At 42.5% G+C, this 20,488-nt stretch overlaps 1 protein-coding gene across 2 annotated transcripts in view; it reads left to right on the top strand.

Annotated features, from left to right (window-relative positions):
- Window positions 1-19,013, top strand: part of ANO2 (anoctamin 2) — a 164,854-nt gene extending 145,841 nt beyond the window's left edge. For both annotated transcript variants that reach the window (XM_072145388.1, XM_072145389.1), the window contains 5 exons: window positions 5,815-5,967; window positions 7,787-7,839; window positions 9,434-9,615; window positions 12,878-12,983; window positions 17,856-19,013. In XM_072145388.1, coding sequence (XP_072001489.1) covers window positions 5,815-5,967; window positions 7,787-7,839; window positions 9,434-9,615; window positions 12,878-12,983; window positions 17,856-18,137 — 776 coding nt within the window. In that variant the 3' untranslated portion in view covers window positions 18,138-19,013. The remainder of the gene's footprint in view (window positions 1-5,814; window positions 5,968-7,786; window positions 7,840-9,433; window positions 9,616-12,877; window positions 12,984-17,855) is intronic.
- The last annotated feature ends 1,475 nt before the right edge of the window (window positions 19,014-20,488 follow it).

The following is a 20,488-nucleotide window of genomic DNA, read 5'->3' on the forward strand; positions in this document are numbered from 1 at the left end:
GGTAAGTGCTAAGGTTGTTCGAGCTGCCCGAAGTTCTTTAAAAGTCTGGCAGTACAGAATGTGGTTTTCTTTCTCTGTGATGACGGACAATGACATTGATGGATGACTCTTTAGAATTTAGCGAGTCAACAAAAAAAAAAGGAAAAGTATCAACAACAACTGTCGTCTGAAATAGCTTTATAGCCGAGTAACAACATTTCCTGATGAAATCTTTGAGAAGGACAACCTTCACCCATCATCGGGCAATTGTGTGATGACACAAGTATCAACAACGACTATGAGTGAACACAATGTTATGACTGAGGTTGTCTCATATGAAATAGGCCGTAGATATCAAAGCAGGTGAACATCACTCCTGCAATTATATATGAAGGCATTGAGTTTGTTTCTTTCTCCACCTGCCCACAAGCTGACCACTAATGGTGGCCGGACCTACCAACCATCTAACATGAATTTGGTTGTCATGACATTCTCTCAATAGTAGGTGTCTCGGACAAAGAAGATTGAGGTGGATGGATCTCAACATATCAAATCTTTTTGTTTTTAAGAGAACAAAACCATCTGCAAGAATTTCTGATGGTACCGTTTCCTTCTTCCCATTCAGAACCAAGCCAAGTGTGAATGTACATGGGAAGTGTAGGAGAAATAACCTCAGCAGGTGTTTGAAGGCTGTTCAATACAAATGGATACTTAAGCTCTTACTTCATCCTTTGCCCTCTTCTTCAGCTGAAGATTTTTGCCATTTTGCGCCGAATTCCGCCAGGATTTTGGCACACGCGATGGGATTTCACGCGACAGAAAACAGGGGGCGTGGCCGCCGGAAAACCCGACGGATTTGGAAAAACCATGGATTTAAAAAACAAATTGTGTCGCAAAATCAATCACTCACGTGCACCGGGAATAGGTTGGTGAACTCCAGTGGACCTCGGCAGCGTAGCAGTGACACCTGGTGGACATCGGGTGCACGACCTTAGTGAATCGCCGGAAGACCCGAATCCTCGTCGGAGAACAAGCCGCTGGATCACGACAGGACCGGGTAAGTAAATGAGCCCAATAGTTCTGGAACTTTATAGTAGTGGAAAAAAGAGGAAACAGTCTTTTTGGTGGGCCATGTTCTAACATTAAAATGGGACCCAAAAAAATCATCAGATGAGAACACAACCTTCTTTTGGACCCAGTCATTTGCCAGATGATATGTCCTGTGAGTGAAGTTACTTGGATATGATCTGTGTAGATGGTATGTACAGAGTGTGGTCCATATTCTCTGGTGTGGTCAAGGAACGGAGTCTGAGGCAGCTTCGTGAAAAGGATCTAGTCCTAAATAGAACTTTTTGAAATTTTTCCATAACCATATTTGGCCACCGTAGGTCATAGTTTATGACAAAAATTTCTATAGCCACCTGTTAGAGAATCTGATGATTGTACAACTGAATTAAGGACAGTTTTGAGTCCTAGATAAAAATCTCTAACACAGCTCAACAGCTCTGACAGGGAGTAGCTCAACTTCCAATAAATATCCGAAATTACAGATTTTCAGGGCTTCAATGACCATGAAGTTCTACTGAAGATGTCACTTCCATACCAGGAAACTTCCCTCACTTGCCTAGATTCATTCTGTATGTCATTACCTGCCTAACCAAGCATGTCGATTCAACAAGTGGTTGAGCGAGCCTGAAACTTTAGCCCTGAGGGCAACATGTCTTACAGGAGAGGCTGAGATGTAATCTCCGTCAGCCTCGAGAATGGGAAAATACTAGCTGACTTTTTTATTGGGTTGAAAGTTGTTTGGCTTTGAGTCATTTTGTGTAAATGTGAACTGCACCCAAGTTATGATCAACATGGTAGCAATGTTTTGAAAAATTTAATGGGTCTCAGTTGCAAAACATTTTACTCTGTACCAATTTGACCTTGAAATGAACACTACCCCCTCCCCCACTCCCAATATGATTGCATGTCTACCAACACCCACCACTACCACCATAGAAGATCTCAAATAGTTGGATTAACTTACAGCAGTGGTGAAGGGAATCCAAAAATGCTTGCATAGATGTATTATAGAAGAGACAGGCCATACCATTGTAGCCACAAACCGATCACTGCAAACCCAAGGGATAAACTCCACCATCTTAGTCCTCCATTGCCGAATCTTCACCCAAGGCAAACTGGCCACGCACCTAGACTAAGAAGGACATATATGACTCTGTAGACAATTACTATTGAGCACTGTATGGTGTTATGATTTAGGCATCTACTGTAATGTGTCATTTAGTGCACTATAGGGCAATATAATTTAGGCATGTATTGTATAGTACAATTTTGGCCACTTTTATTATAGGTCAGTATACTGTATAGCGGTATAATTTAGTTATATACCATATGGTGCAGTTTTTTTGGGTTGGACTTTTTGGACTGCTACCTATGCTCCCCCATAGCTATGCCCCTGTCACTATATTACAAGGTCCTGCATGCCATCCAATATACCGACAGGAATAATAATACCGCGTGTCTCTATGCATGTTTACAGCAATTGTCACATACTCTATTAAGAGCTGTAAAGTGCGTCTGCTCTAGGCACATTACAATTGAATTCCTGGCCTCTTTCGTGACACAAATTGAGGGCTCAGCTAGCCCTGTCCAAAACCAAATAGCTGAGGTGTTTCCAGGGTGAGTCACTATCCAAGGACATATCAAATGACTCATAGGGTTGTCCTAGTCTAGTTCTCGAGGGCAGGGAACCGATGGGGGACAGGTCGTCTCCGTGGACTTTTTGCTGTGTTTTTAGATCTTTAGATAATCTGTAAAAACAGTATAAATGCAGATAAGCAACTGGTATGTGTATATGTAGTTCAGAGTAATGGTGCCTAATAGTTTACTAGAAAACAATGTATACCTTGTAAACTGGAGTGGACAAAAAACTTTAAATTACAGATTAGGGAACAGGGAGACAGGAGGACTCTACCATCAGATCTACTTCTGATGGTAGATTCCTCTTGGTAGGTCTCTATTAAAGTATACAAAAAGTTGAGGTTTGTCAAGGTGGTGAATGGTTCTCTTTACAATGTCTAGACTAGATACATCAAATTATAGTCATCAGATCCAGGACATTTTGGGAAACTGACAAACCAAATAGAGTATATGAAGGTCTATCAACTGACCACAGCTGTTGGGTAGTGAAGGGTTGGATAGTTCGATTTCAAAGTGTCCATGAAAGTGTCCTCCATGAGATACGTCACAAACAGAGGTTTGGGCCAATGTTTCTAAGTAGCACATAGTAACTGGATAAGTACAACATAGAACACAGTACATTGGATGCGGCACGTCATTGCATGCCCAACGTTGCGGTGGGGCATCCCTTGCCAAGTAGTGCACATGTAGCAACAAATTAAGAACAGTAGAACATTCAGATAACTTTGTTGTTGTTATTGTTTGTCGATGGATGAACTCTTTCTAAAATTTTTGGCCCAAAAATTTCAACCCAAAGATGTCCAAGCCACCACAATAAACACACACCCGTGACTCACCGCCACGTAAACCCATAACTCAACGTTGGCAATGGTCGGATCTAGAAGTCATTCTCGAAAAAAAAAACCATCCACTTTTGTTCTGTTGAGACTGTGAACTTGTCAAGTGCCGCCCCTGGCACAATGAAGCCGTGCCAACATGCAGAGCTCTCAGACTCAGCCTTAATAAGTGCATGGAGCAATCACATAGGACGCCTCCAGTTCTTCCTGTGTATGTGCCCGGGGAGTGTGAGACCAGATTAGGAAAACACTGTTGTTAAACCCAAAGTGAAGATAAGTGGTTTGCATAACGCTCGCAAGTGCACTGCCTTATGTAGAGAATTCCTCAGCGTCTGCCAGCCAAGACTGCTGGTGCCACATTACATTTGAGCTCACATGTCCCGGCTTTTGTGCCAGAATGATTTACTGGCGCTCGCTGGGAGGTCCTGCCAAGAAGTCTTTTTTATTTTTTTTTAGGTTTCGTATCATTTGTAAAATTGTGATACATCTGATGAAGACTCAGGGTTTAAGCCATTGTTTTCAGATAATGCAAGTCTTTGAGGCATGACTATGTTCTTTAGAGGGGGGTATGTAGTACAGAGAGTGACAGGGTGTTATAAGAGGTGCTCTAGATGATACAGGCAGGCTACTGTTATAGGGGCACTCTGCACTACATTGCTACATTGCTTTGTAAGAGGGCGCTCTAGAACACACAGACACACCACAGTTACAGGGGTGCCCTTCACTATGCAGCCAGGCTGCTGTTTAGTATAATGGGTGCTCTACACTGCATGGCCAGAATATATGGGGCGTTCCAGGCTTCACAGCCAGAAAAATGGTATTGGGGGAGGTCCAGACTACATAAGCAGACTGCTGTTATATATGACACTCCAGACTATACAGCCAGACTGTGGTTATAGGGGGAAGTCCAGACTACATAGGTAGACTTCTATATTATTGGACACTCTAGAATACATATCCAGCCTGCTATTATAGGGAAGGTCCTAATTACTCAGCCAAGCTGTTTTATACGGGGGATCCTGACTACATAGCAAAGCTGTTCTTATAGGGGAGTGTTGAGCAGACCCTTGGGAGTTACTGGTTGGGGTCTTGGACAGCTCATCACTAGACTAAAATCCAAACTGATGTTATAGGAGAGGTCAAGGCAGCTGCTATAGGGGGAGGTCCAGACTGCATAGCCAGACTACTGCTATAGGTAAGTTCCTGACAACTCAGCGATCTTCTGTTATAAGGGAGGTCAGACTATGCAGACAGACTGTTGTTTTAGGGAAGATAAAAATTATACAGTCAGGTATCTTTTATAGGGGGCACACCTGACTACACAGCCAGACTTCTGATACAGAGGGCGGTCCAGACTACACAGTCAGGCAACAGTTATAGGGGGCACACCTGACTACACAGCCAGACTTCTGATACAGTGGGTGGTCCAGACTACACAGTCAGGCAACAGTTATAGGGGGCACACCTGACTACACAGCAAGACTTCTGATACAGGGGGCAGTCCAGACTACACAGTCAGGCAACAGTTATAGGGGGCACACCTGACTACACAGCCAGACTTCTGATACAGGGGGCGGTCCAGACTACACAGTCAGGCAACAGTTATAAGGCGCACATCTGACTACACAGCCAGACTTATGATACAGAGGGCGGTCCAGACTACACAGTCAGGCAACAGTTATAGGGGGCACACCTGACTACACAGCCAGACTTCTGATACAGAGGGTGGTCCAGACTACACAGTCAGGCAACAGTTATAGGGGGCACACCTGACTACACAGCCAGACTTATGATACAGAGGGTGGTCCAGACTACACAGTCATGCAACAGTTATAGGGGGCACACCTGACTACACAGCCAGACTTCTGATACAGAGGGCGGTCCAGACTACACAGTCAGGCAACAGTTATAGGGGGCACACCTGACTACACAGCCAGACTTCTGATACAGAGGGCGGTCCAGACTACACAGTCAGGCAACAGTTATAGGGGGCACACCTGACTACACAGCCAGACTTCTGATACAGAGGGCGGTCCAGACTACACAGTCATGCAACAGTTATAGGGGGCACACCTGACTACCCAACCATACTTTTGATACAAGGGGCGGTCCAGACTACACAGTCAGGCAACAGTTATAGGGGGCACACCTGACTACCCAACCAGACTTTTGATACAAGGGGCGGTCCAGACTACACAGTCATACTGCTGTTAAAGGATGCACTCTTGATTATGCTATCATGCCAATGTGTTTTATCTTATCTACAAATATTTTTCTCTCTTTTTTGTTTTAGTCATCCAGTTTGGGTTCGTCACCCTGTTTGTGGCCTCCTTTCCTTTGGCTCCTCTCTTTGCTCTACTCAACAACATTATTGAAGTGAGACTTGATGCTAAAAAGTTTGTGGCCGAGTTAAGAAGACCGGATGCTGTGCGGGCTAAGGATATAGGTATTACAGCTGTGATACTATGATGTACATAAAGAACCAGACTAGAGTCCCTACTAATATAGAATGGTTTTATACCAGTCCTTTGTATATAGATTTCCAATAAATGCTTTTTGTATCAAGTCCTTATAGTTTTCGAGATCACAACTTGATGTCCTTGAAAGAGTGGATAAAATCTGTCCTAGCAACTGTGTAGTTATGTGATATATACTTGTGTGTCCATTATGTGATAAACGCAGAATTTCATCTATTGGAAGCTCTTGGGCTTTCCTCTTCTGTCCTTTCATTTCTTCTTTCTTTCCTTTCTTTTTTCTTCCCTTTCTTCCTTCCCCTCTTATTCTGATTTCCTCATTTTATTTTCTTCATCTTTTTTTAATTTTCTCCTCTCCTTGCCTTTTTTTTATCTCCACTCTTTATTAATCCCCCCTTTTTTCCTATCCCTCCATTCCTTCTTCTTCATCATCTCCTCTGCTATCCCTCTTTTTCTTTTTCCACTCATTTTTTTCTTCTTCTTCTTCTTCTGTGCTTTTTTTCCTTCTTCATCATTCCTTTTTATTTTCTGTTGTTCTTTTTTACATCTCCTTTACTTTTCTTCCATTATTTCTCTGCTCCCTTTCCTTGTTCGTCTTTAAATGTTCTTTTCCTTTCCCCTCCACCTTTTCATCTCCTCCTTCCCTTCTTCTTAATACTGATAGTATATTATCTTTTTTTCTCTATCTTTTGTTCTCTTTCTCCCCATTCTTTCTTTTCTTTTCATTTCTTTCTTTCTTTCCTTTCTTTTATTCCTTTCTTTCTTTTCTTTCTTTCTTTCTTTCTTTCTTTCTTTCTTTCTTTCCTTCCTTGCTTTTCTTTCTTTCTTTCTTTCTTTCTTTCCTTCCTTTCTTCCTTTTTTTATTCCTTTCTTTCCTTTCCTTATTTTCCTTTCTTTCATTCTTTGTCTCTTTTGTTCTCTTTCTCCCCATTCTTTCTTTTCTTTCCATTCCTTCCTTTCTTTCTTTAATTTTTTGTTTTCTTTCTTTTTCTCTTTCTTTCTTTACTTTCTCTCTCTTTTGTTCTATCCTCATTCTTTCCTTTCTTTTCCTTCCTTCCTTTCTTATCTTTCTTTCTTTCCTTTCTTTTCTTCCTTTCTTTCCTTTCCTTTCATTCCTTTACTTTCTTTCCTTCTTTCTTTCTGTCTTTCGCTCTCTCTTTATCTCAGTTGAAGTCTTTCCTTTTACCTTTTATCTTCTTCTACTCCTCATTCCCTTATTTTCCTCCTCTCCTTCTTCCAGTTTTCTTTATCTTCATCCTCTTCATTTGCTCCGTGTCCCCCTTTTCCATGTTTCTATTGCGTGTTACATTTTCATTACCTTTTACTTCCCTTTCAGTATCTTTTTCTTTGTCCCTCTTTCCCCTTCTCCTTTCCTTCTATTATTATCACTGTACGTCATCAAAAAGTCTGGTTATTTTCCTGAAAAAGAACAATTTTCTGGGTCAATACACTTAATGTTTGAGAAAGTCAAATCATCCCTGTCCAAGGAAAACACAGGGGTCATTGAGTTTCTTTGATGTAAAGTGTAAGTGCTGTCCAACCCGATGACATGACGGATGGGTAAAACAACAGGAAAGACAGAAAAAAAGTCAGGTCAACAATAAATCAATCATGAATGTATCACAGCTCTGCTCACCCTCTGCTCACGCTCCATGGATAAGACCTGTTCTTTCAGACTTGAGATATTCTGCTTCTATATGGCACTTCACTGAGCACCTTATGGCAGCACATAGCTCCGCCATATGGATGTAGCCTAATAGAGCTAATGTTATCTTCTTCATCCTCTTTCAGGCATTTGGTACAACATATTAAGCGGGATTGGCAAATTTTCTGTCATCATCAATGTAAGTAGTTTTGTGCTCTGACTCACGGGTGAGGAATAATCACTTATTTTCTTCCCTTATTCTTATGTTTCACTCACTGAATGCAATTTTTGGCTAATTACTATATTTGGAGACAATCATACATAATGGGGGTCATTTACTAAGGGCCCGATTCGCGTTTTCCCGACGTGTTACACGAATATTTCCAATTTGCGCCGATTTCCCCTGAATTGCCCCGGGATTTTGGCGCACGCGGTCGGATTGTGGCGCATCGGCGCCGGCATGCACACGACGGAAATCGGGGGGGGCGTGGCCGAACGAAAACCCAACGGATTCGGAAAAAACGCCGCATTTTAAAGAAAAAATCTGTCCGGGGCTTGCGCTTACCTTCACTCAGCCCGAGCCGGTGAACTCCAGTGCGTTCCGATGCTTTTCAGCGCAGCAGCGCCACCTGGTGGACGGCGGAGGAACTACCTTAATAAATCCCTTCCGGACCCGAATCCAGCGCAGAGAACGCGCCGCTGGATCGCGAATGGACCGGGTAAGTAAATCTGCCCCAATAGGTGTGAATCATAATTTTGGCTCTTCTAGAAGGATTAGACATGAAGCATGCTCATTGTTAAAGTAATATAAATTATCACGGATAATAATGTCAGGATAATTGTAGTGAATGGACTTTACAGAACTTTAAATCCAACTTTTACTTTCAGGTCCAAAATTCTCACACGTTAAAGCCGATTCCGTGTGTTATACCATGAGTTGTTCCGAGGGGGTGGGGTCTGTTTCAAATAGGAAGAACCCGCCCCCGAGGATCTACACTAGAACTAACATGGATTAAAATTGGTGTTAAAAGATCTGCAGAGGCATAAATTGAAGCTCATTGCCCAACTAAGAGACAGCACATGGGCTCCCTAAGGCTTCTGGGTTTGGGTGCACCCACCTATACATATATGGCTTTCTGCACTGTAGATATGTAACTGTATGTGAATTTAAAGGGGTTGTCCAAGAAAATAGAATTCTATTTGGTTGTTGCTAAGATTAAAAACAATTTATACATTTGACAATTATGCTTTTATTATGAATAAAAGCATAATAATCACTTTCATGATACATCCAGTTCTGTGTCCAATTCAACAGAAAGCTTATTTTTTCCTGTTGGGAACCTAAGGTCTTAAAAGAAGGCTTGATCGCTGTGCCACCCCCATTCGTTGTAGTGGTACAAACCTACAAACCTACATAAGCCGTTTATATCCAGGATCCAGATGGAGACCCACATCTTTCCTGTACACCCCTTGGTGTTGACTGGTTCTGCTCTTCCCCTCATCTTAGTCAAGTTTCTGCAATCAGGAACCGGCAGGGAAGAAACCAGACTGAGAGGAGGAGAGCGGAGAGAGGCAACACAAAGGGGTCTACAGGAAAGATGTGGGAGGCCATCTGGATCCTCTCTAGTTCCCTCGATGACTGAATTTTGTCTCACCTCTGGGGGGGGGGCCCATTCAGTTGCACAGGATGAGTTATAGGGGACACCACCCTTGACTATTATATAAAGTATCGTATGGTCTTTACATGAATGTATAAATAACCATCATCACCGAGTCACTTCTTTGTCCCCCAGGCATTTGTCATATCCGTCACATCAGACTTCATCCCTCGCCTTGTCTATCAGTATATGTACAGTGAAAACGGGACCATGCATGGCTTCATCAATCACACCCTCTCATATTTCAATGTCAGTCACCTGAAACCTGGGACCCAACCGGAAAACTCACAGTTTGCTCAAGATGTTGTTTTCTGCAGGTAACATCTCTGCAAAGTGAAGTTCTTTAGATGTCTGATGAGGTCTTCAAAAATTACCAGCCAAATTGAAAACATTTCACCACTTCCACCAACCCAAGCTCTTGACACTCTCTACTCATCATCGCTTCCCTGATTCTGGAAAAAGCTGGAATTATTTCCCTAGCTCCCACCATTCCCAAGCAATCAGTATCAATATTTTCTACTCTCTATTGTCAGATGGATGGGGCCTGGTTGTCTAATCCACCCAACCCAATGAAAGTAAAGAGTCTAGAAAAGTTTGAGAATAGTTTTGGTGCCCAATATTAAAATCAGACTCTCTACTGTTGGGTGGTTCGGAGATATCCTGGCTCCACCCATCTGACAGTAGTCAAATAATGACATTGATTACTCCGGAATGGGAATTTTGATGACACCAGAATCAGCAGAGTGACATCTATGAAGGGATGATGGAGTTGATGGAGTTTCTATATATCGATCACCTATCTCCAACTCACACATCCGGTCAAGAACTATGTCATGATAGGCCTATAATATAGTAACCACTTTAAACTCGTGATCATATTGTCCTGTTCTACATATTGGACACAATAGTCATCTCCAACCCCAGGAGTAATTTACAGAGTTGACTACTTTCCCTTTAACTTGCAACCACAATAAAAAAAATAGCGGCAAAAAAACCCCAAAACATTTATTTCTTAATCCTTTTTTAAGGGACTCCAGATCGGACAGTGTGTGGCTGGCAGGACCATCAGTATAATTAGGTTAGCAGTGATGGGGTTTTTGCATAGACTTCTATAATTAACTCCAAGCCTAAATTGTTCCACGGGGCACCGCCTGTTTTCCGCACAACACGTGACCAGTCTTCTACACCTACATTAATTAAAGTAGCAGCACAATAATACTAGTGACTCAGTCCCTCCAGGATAAGACACACTATTAAAACCATCTGTCGAAAAAAAAGACTACGGCTCAGAGTCACCTTATGATGTTGAAAAGTTTCTACTTAGATGTTCTTCACAATTATAGACGGAACGTGGATATTTGTGGTTCCCAGACAAGTGTGAGATGTTGCATTGTGTAATTAAAATGTAAAAGCAATTACTTGTCTTCCACTCTCCTACTACTTAAATCTATTATATCTAGATTTCGGATTTAACTTTAGTTACTGGGCCCTGAAGCCTGAAGTTGTCTCAGAGAAAGCTTGCTCCTCAACATAAAAATACAGGACATCAAAAATTGATCAAAGGGAGCTGAGATCTAAACCGCAGGGTGCGGAGCTGGTTGGCTTTGTGTTGGCTCTGCAGTAGTCAGAAGCTGTAATTAATGGGAGCCATGGCTTTCGGATGCTGCAGGGACACAGAGCCACCAGTTTTTGGCCAAATGTCCAGTGTTTATACAGCAACAGGCAGCCGATGTGTGATGGCCAATCTTATCAAAGCCTATTCCTTTGGTGTGACCGAGTCCAGGGACCTTTATTAATAAATGGAATTGATGGGTTCCTTCATTGTTGGCCGTAGGAGGACCTGTGCCACTTCGTTGGAGAGGTTCCAAGTTGATGGATCAAATCTCTAAAAATCTTTCGGACTATGACATAAATAGGTCCCATCAGGTAGTTGGTACTAGTAATAGAGTTAAAACCCCAATAATCAAGACAATGAAGTGGCTGTAGTGTTCCCCTTCAAACATTACCAGCCAAATCTTTTTGTAGTGGTTGCACTTTGTTACATAAAGAGCTGTATCTAATTGAGGAAGAGGACGGCCTCAAGTATCACACCTAAGTTTCCCCTTCCATTGGCAAGTCATTGAGGCTGTCAAAATATGACCCCCGCAAATGGTGTAGCTTGAATTTGGGCCACCATAATCCAAGTTCCGGAAAACTCCTTTAGGCCCCAGAGAACCTATATAAGTAGAAAGAAAACACTTCAGAAAAAACTTAATTTGGAAAAACCCCTTTGGTTACATAAATTGTATTTCCTAGCCAAGAAATTCTGTTGTAGACATTCATTATCTCAGCGCTAGAGCACAACCCTCTGAGATATTCCCTCACATTTATGAGCACCTGTCATGTTTATTGAGGCAGATAATTACATTTATCTGTTGCACCGACACAAGCAATGAATGACATCTAGTTTAGACAAGATCGGTCCTGCCTGTCTCCTAGCTTCCAACCAAATTTTTTTTTTTAAACCCAGGTTTCTTTGTCTTTTCAGTTTCATTCAGCCTTGAGATAATTTTTACATGTCGTTTGCATATCCATAGCCCTGTAGTACTAAAGCACATAAACCACTGCAGGGTGAGGCTTGTTTTACTAGACATTATGGGTCACATACTGGATCGGGACAGGGCAAATAGGTAACATAACTCTGTTCACAGTTTTTTGTATATTCCTGCATTATATGGAAAATTCTGGAATAATTTTGCGTGAGATTAGTGCTGTACCTACTCCCCAAAAACAATTGCTTAAAGAGGTTGCCTGGGATAATTTGTTAAAACTAGTAGCATCAGGGAGGGTTATAAAACAAAAGAACTACTGCTTAACATTCTCATCTCCTACAGTCCACGGCAGCTCCTCCCAACACCGTTGTCCTCAGTGGGACTTTCCATTTATGCCTCTTCCTGATTTGGTCAACCTTATATTATATTAGTAGGGATGTCTACACGATCCTTAATCTACAGCTTGGAGGAATATCGTAATGAACGGATACGTATCTGCTCATGGAGAAGATCATGAGCTCCTTTCATACGGTTATTACTCAAGTATGTGTTGAAATTTGGAAGGACCACCCACATAAATGGCCGTCCAACTTAAGCATGGGTGGACCATCCATTATAGTAATAGTTGCTCTTGGTTATCAAAGCGGGGAATCCTTTGTTGGATCTAGATGGAATACAACGGTTCCCAAGATGAACCCAATCATCTGAGGAGGTCCACCATCTGTCCCAGGCATTGATGGAGGTACTGGACGCCATAAATATTTTCTACTACCGAAGTGAAATGGTTGGACAGATACGTAAGAGAAAACTTATCCTTGTTTAAGATAGAGATGGAAAATTGAATTCCTAAAAATCCTCCCTACATCTGTATTTCATCGAAAGCAAAATTGTTCCTGTTCAAGAGATTAATTGAAGTAAACAATTTTTCAGGGAGACCACCATCCTCCGTCAGGCTTTGTCTTGATTAAGGAAAATCAGTTAGGGATAGATTATAAATGTACCATCTTCTTAAAGAAACTCTGCTCAATTTAATCTTCTCTCTCTGTAGATATAAGGATTACCGAGAACCACCGTGGTCTCCAAGTCAATATGACTTCTCGAAACAATATTGGACCGTTCTAGCCGTGAGACTGGCTTTCGTTATACTTTTTCAGGTAAGAAATGATAAGAATCTAGTTTTTTATGAAACTATTTATAAAACGTATTTGTTCATTTTTAGTATTTCGATAATTTTCACACATTACATTCAGTAGGGTAGAGGAGAAGCCGCATACCAAGGCCGGTTACTTAAGAAATAAGCTTACCAAGGCCACTTGAGTTAGAGAAAAGCCATACATCAAGGCCACGCTCCATGGACCATGTTCTTTTGGGACATGGTAGTTGGACATGGTTGTATAGACCAGCACCAAGAGTGGTTCCCTCTTCAAACATACTTAATGTGTACTTCCTTGACTTTTCCTCTTGGTGGAAAATACAGTCTTCCAAAATAAGTTGGAACTGGGAACCTCTGTACATCCATGTTGACCACTAGGAACTTGTTCTTCTAGGAGTGGGTAGTTCGGCATATTGGTATAGTCCAGCTCCGAAAGTGACCCCCTCTTTATATGAAGATGTGTGCTTCCTTACCTGTCCTCTTAATTCAATATTCAAAGACAAGTAGAGCAAGGACCATGTTTTTTTTAGGACAGGTTGGTTAGGCATGGTACCAAAGACCAGTGGCAACAGTGGTTCCTTCTTCATACAGATATGTTCTTCCTTTCCTTTTGGTTCAAGAGACAGTATTCCAAGATAATTGACCAGTAGACATCTTACATAAGATCAAATGTTGGGAGATCTTCTACCATGACCTCTGGTCCATAGTGGTTGGGCAATGTGGTACGGGCCAGCACTAAGAGTGATTCCTGTCTCATACAGTGTTTGGAAATGAGTTGTGAGTGTTTTGAGAAGAACATTTTTTAGTGTTTTTGTCTGCAGCTGGTCCTCTTATATTCCTGAAGTCAAGAGGATAGTAAGGAAGAAGTATATTTTGATTGATCTCTCTGTACATCATGTTGTATAACTGCTGAAAGATCACAATATTCCTAGTGACTGCTTTGGATCGAAGCCAACTTTGCCCCCACATTTTCAACAAATCCATCAAGCGTCTAGAGAATTATTATGCCATTAGCAGATTTTCTCATTAGACTTCTGAAATGAATTGTTTTATTAGCTGGAATCTCAAGCACAGACCACCAAACCCAACCAAAGGCGTCGAAAACCACAGACATTTCAGGAATGATTGGCGGCAATTAGCTTCTGGCAGCGATTCACAATCTGACTTTATGGATCGAACAGCTCTTGTGTAATCTTCCTCATCATGATCTGGATGGATTTGTGTTTACAAAAACTGTTAACCTGAAACTTGCAAATAATTGGTCAGGGTAGCTGTCACAGTCTATGGGGATTAGTCCCTTAGGACTCAGTAAGTGGACTCCCTGGACCACCGCGGGAGATAACAACCTTAGCCACAACCCGGGAATGGAGTCTAAGTGAACTCCTGGTCTTCGCCAGAGCCCGCCGCAAAGCGGGATGGTCTTGCAGCGGCGGGGAGTCACCAGGTCGCTCCACGGGTGTGACTAGGCCCGCGGCGGCCAAGGTAGGGACACGGGGACCACAGGAAGGCAGTACCACAGATGGCAGGCATTACCTCGGGATGGCAAGCAGGACCTCGGGATAGCAGGCAGGACCTCAGATGGCTGGCAGGACCTCGGATGGCTGGCAGGACCGCCACAGGACACCAGGACCGCCACAGCACACCAGGACCGCCACAGCACACCAGGACCGCCAGAAGACACCAGGAACACAGGAGCACCACGGTACACCACAGAACACAGGAACAACACAGAACACGGAAACACAGAGGCGTCTGGAATCGCTCAGGAAGGCTTTCTCTCCAGTAGAATGACCTGAAGATCCGGCAGGCGATGCTGAGAGTCGCCAGGCTATATAGCCGAGCCAGGAATGCCAGAGCCAATAAGGAGGACGTTGGCCCTTTAAGGCTGGGAGAAGTCCGCGTGCGCCACCTCTAGTGGCAGGAGCACGCGACTGCAGGGAAGAAGCATGAGGCCTACACGCTGGGAGCCAGAGTGCAGGCCGGAGCCAGGAGAGGTAAGTGAGAGCTGGGGGAGCGGGGACCGCGGCAGCAGGCACGGGTGCACCCGCAATCCGTACCGAGGATCGCGGGTGTAACCGTGACAGTAGCAACATTTCTAATAATAGATGTGGCTGGTGGAGGTAGCATGGTCAAGGAAAATTATTTTTGTGATTGTAATGTAAAGTAGTTAGAAAAGTTTAATCTGAAAACAAATACAGTCACCATGATTTGATGTAAGGATTCAGTTTGGTGAATGCTCTCCATCGCTAACAAAGTTGAGTCACTACTCTTTTGCTTCAAAGATCAGGGAGATTTCAGATATTCCTATGATTTATTTATGGAAAACTTTTGGAAAAAAATTCACATTATCCACAAAAAGTCTTGAAACTGAGACCAAGCCACAAGGCAACATAATCTATGATCCATAACTTGGTGTCTTCTGAAATTAAGTTTGTAGCAACATTCCCATAAAGGCCTTCTACAGGTATAATGACTAGAACATATTTGAAGGAGGAACCCATGACCTACTTCAACTATTAATGTGCCAAGTACACCCTCTATTACCCCATAATGGTGCGCAACAGTCAAAGGTGCTATATCCTGTGCATTATTGCCTTACTACCCTACTAGGACACTGGATTTATCCTTAAAAGATGTTCAACCTACAAAAGTGAAGAAGGACCATGTTAGAAACCTTAGAACAGAATGGGGCACATTAACTAAGGGTCCGAACATCGAATTTTCTTTGAGTTTCCCGACTTTTTACCGTTTTGCCCTGAATTGCCCTGGGTTTTTGGCGCACGTGATCGTATTGTGGCGCATCGGCGCCGGCTTGCATGCAACACAGACAAATGGGGGGGCGTGGCCGTCAGACAACCCAAATGATTCGGACAAACCACGGAATTTAAAAACGGAATTGTGTCACAAGATCAACACTCACATACACCAGGAAAAAGAAGGTGAACTCCGGCAGACCTCAGCGGGGGAAGCGACGGATGCAGGAAATCGGGGGCGCACGAGCTATGTGAATCGCGGAAGATATGTATCCTCGTCGGACAACGCACCGCGACGGGATCGCGATGGGACGGGTAAGTAAATGTGTCCCAATATGTCCTTTGAAGCCCCGAGGATATGAAGCTCATTTATTCTACAAAATCTTGTAGAATGTGGTTTCTCCAGACTTGTATCTAGAGAGTAGATGGGTTCCAAATCTCAAATATGAGGAATCCATCATTGACATCCGTCTGGCTTAACATCCGACATGTTAACTCTCAGATAGTTATTTATCAAAAATTCCATGGTAGTTATGAAAATTTTCATTAGCCCATGGCGACCAATCAGACATTTCCTTTGATCGTTGGTCTTTCGGTAAATATATAAAAGCTTTGATTTGATTGGCCAGTAGGGTTCAATGCACTTAACTGAGGAGTTGATGAGTAAACGCCACAGGTAATTTAAGAAGCACGATCCTTGTGATTGTACCATGAAAGTCTTCTGTTTCTCCATCTTTCATGATCTAACAACCACATGTGATTCCATGAAAAACTAGGATACCTTACTTTTCCCCCTTGTATTGTAAAAACACCATACTCGGAAGTCTGACAAGTATCTCTGTATCAAGCGAAATGTAATACCCTATTTGAACAAAGGCTCCATACTGCCAGATCACAGACATCTGGTTCTGACTGCCTCTAGTCATTTGCATACAATTACCTATAATCACCAATTTTTAACCAACTGAATTAAGGAAAAGTTTAGAATCGGAAATTAAAGAAAGTATTTCTAGCTGACAGTTATGGTAAATTTACCTGGTGGTAACATGAAAGACTTGTCCAATCAGTCTCTAACTATCGGTGTCACCAAGAAGAGGGAACCGTAATTGGTGGAAACATAAAGACCAAAAGCACGTTCAACACTGCCATAAAATGTTGTACATTTTGAATCACGATGGACATCTGCTATGACATTGCAAACTACCAGTAAAAGCCATAATACTTAGTTGGTGGTGGCCCAGTTGAGGCGCGGTTAGGAACTTGAAGCCGATGCCTCGTACATCCAGTTACAAAGGGGTAATCCCCACCACTAACTGTCTCAGTGTCTCATAAATGATAGAAAAAAGCGGTGTAGGTAGTGAGGAGTGGAGCAATGTAGGTTGAAATATAAGGGGTAAGTCTATGAAAGGACAACATGGTCATAGTCTATACAAATGGACATCTACTAGGGTCATGTTCAGGCTTGGTGCCTAGGGCATTGTGAGCTCTTAATATGGTCCTGGTAGTGTCTTCACTCATCAGCTATCAAGGAACAAAGAAATATCGATGAAAAGCCGCAATACTTCTTGGGCACAGTAACATCCGGTGGACACTTGCCAGTAGGTAGCATGAAACTATAAATACCAACATAGGTATGTTTGCTCTTGTGCACTAGGATGTAGGATGCGTCGTAATGTTCTTGGAGGATCTACCACTAGTTGTGAGAGGCCAAATAAGTTTAGATGTGTCCAGTTGACCACTAATAGCAGGGGCAGATTAAGACTGCCATGGGCCCTGGGCTGTATGAATATTATATTTCCTACAAGTCTGGAATCACTTCCTACATCTGGTACTAGAATCAGCTTCTTGGGGAACGGAGGATAAGACCCTTCTGTGGTTTCAGAACCTTTTGGTGGACCTCCAAAGGTCTGGAAATGGCTCTTGTGTACATGTGTAGTGAGAGCAGGAACAGATGTACAAGAATTTCATGGGTGAAGGTCCTTTTTTAGTATAAAATTTGGTGTGTGGTTTGGGTTTCCATGGGCCCCCTATAAGACTTGCGCCCCAGGCTACCGCCCAAACCGCCTATATTATAATTCACTACTGACTGATAACCATATACTTTTCCATTTTTCTTCCAGAATTTGGTCATGTTCTTGAGTGCAGTGGTGGACTGGTTAATCCCTGATATACCCAAGGACATAAGTGAACAAATCAAAAAGGAAAAGAGCATGATCGTCAACGTCCTCCTCAAAGAAGAACACAAAAAACTCCAACTCATTGAAAACTTTATCATGCACGACAAACAACGCGGCAAGACAGAAAACAGGGGCCGGCGTAGCCGAGCAGCAAGCTTCTGCCAGTTCAGCCGAAGTCAACGTGGCAGTTTTACGTCATTCAGCTCGCACCACACCGATGTGTGACCCCCCCGCACCCACTCTCCTCGCGAGCCTAGTAGAAATGTCACGAAAAGAGTCGAAAATGCATGTACCATTAAAGCGTATGATCTTGAAATTGGAGATGGAAGAACATGTGGAATGAAGGAATGGGGTGAAGGAGAAAACAACCCTTAATTTTCTCGTAAATGTCTCCAAACGATCTGAAGCAGGCTTTGTAATATTTAAAGAACCCGTCTGGTGCAACATAAGGCACAGACAAGCTTAAGTACAACGGAGGACTATAGATCTCCAGCCGCTTGTTTACCGTAATGTGTGTGGCTACCACAGAGCTGAATACAATGCATGGAGTAGGGAGCAAAGTGAGACCACATTTTTACTTCTTAACGATAGGACTAGCCGAGCTCATTATTTTTCCTAATGAGCGGACTCCTTTAAATTGTGTGAGACCGTTTTCCTATACGACGCACGTCGCCGACAACCTTGCTGCTGTGCTTTTAAAGATGATATGATGTAAGCGTTCCTGTGCTCGACCGATTCACACAATTATACCTAGACCGCACGCCACGCCGCGCTCAGAGGCGTATTTTTATGTAACTGTACCTTTAAGAGAAAAAAAAAAGCTGCTGTCCAATGAAAAAAAGGGAATGTATAGCTTTAACCGTATCGCGTTGACATACAACGACGCGTAAAGTTGGCTGCTTTTTCATGAACGTTTAGTGAGAAACCAATGACAACCTCAGGGCTCATTTTATATCGTTTGTTCTCGAAGTTGATGTATCAAAGACACTTTTGATATCTGAACAAAACACAAAAGATTTATTCACATCCAACAGCAACAATTGTAAAATGACATTTCACAGGTTTCTGGAATCAATGATAACAAAAAAGATGTATGATCAGAGATGGTAATAAACTATTTTTTTCTGAAGCCGCGGCTTACGGTTTCTTCTTTAAAAAGGTGACACTTTTTAGAGGCCATGTCTGGTATTGCATCTTAAAGTGGATCTTTCACCACCTCCAACAACTGCAACTCTTTGCGTTTTTTAATAGGCCCCACTGCACTGACTCCTACGCAGTTTAATTTTTTTCTCTAACCCTTACCAATCCCGAGCAATCCTTGCTGTTAGTTTCAAAACTCATTATGCAAATTAGTATAAAGCCTAAGTGCAACGGGTGCCAAAACTTACAGCACTGATTTCTCAGGAATGGAGAGGGATAGAGAAAAAATACCAACTGCACCAGAATCAGTGGAGCACAACCTATGGAATGGTGTGAAGAGTTGGAGTTAGTGGAAGAGCGGAAAGGTCAACTTTAAATGGGGGATGAGCTACACATCCACTGGATGCGAAGAGCACTGTGCTTTGAATGGGAGTTTTGCATTCAGTTCATCATTGCACAGGTCATAAAAACAGAATCCAGGGAACATTAGGGTCAAGTTATGGTTGTAGAAAAAGTTTGGCTTTTACAATTAAAATGGATGTCCTACCCCTTTAATTTTTTAAAATACTATAGCAATCCTTTGCCACTCTGATGCTGTGATTTTCTTGGTACCCCTTGTCTATCTTCTCTTGCTCTGACTTCAGTTGTGCACCAATTCTACCAAGTTTGATTGTTCTCGCCTATCCACAGGGAATTACAATATGATCGATGAGGGTCTGATTGAGGTGATCCCTATCGATCACAGGTCTCATTATCTCTAATTGATGGAGTAGAATTTGGAGCATGCTGCTGCATCAATCTAGTTGTATGGACGTGTCAGAAATGGAGAGCAAAGAGTTTGGCTATCTCCGACACTCTCATAGGAAGTGAATGGGACAGCAAGATACAAGCTCCACCTGCCGCTCCATCAATTAGTAAAAATGTGCACTTTACAACTAGTGTGACAGTGATTGGCTGTATTGGACTAGGGAGCTGAGAGATAGCATGGATGTATCATCATGTTATTAGGTATCAGATATTTTGTTGTCTTAAATTGAGAATTTAGTGTATACATCCCCTATGTAGGCCTAAGTGTCTCCATGGTTACAGACTACAAACACTATGTAGTCTTATGTGTGACTTCCATCAGCCCTGATAATTTGTTAGCAGAAAAAGGTTGCATCTGGGGAAGAGTAACACATAACTTCAGAATCAGAATGTTTATAGGACTTGAGGGTACTTTAAAGGGGTTGTCCAATAAGGACAAAGTGATGATCTGTAACTAAGTGGTCAGTTCCACCACTCATGAAATTAAAGGTGTGTTCCAGGAGATGTCAGCCTAGGCCTTCTATTACTTATCATAGAAACACCAAAACCGGACCCTTGCACAATCAGCTGTTTGGCCTGGCCATAGAGATGGAATTAGTCTGTATCCTGTTAATAACCTGGAAGCTGGA

This window comes from Engystomops pustulosus, chromosome 4 (assembly GCF_040894005.1).
Source record: "Engystomops pustulosus chromosome 4, aEngPut4.maternal, whole genome shotgun sequence".
Taxonomy (NCBI): domain Eukaryota; kingdom Metazoa; phylum Chordata; class Amphibia; order Anura; family Leptodactylidae; genus Engystomops; species Engystomops pustulosus.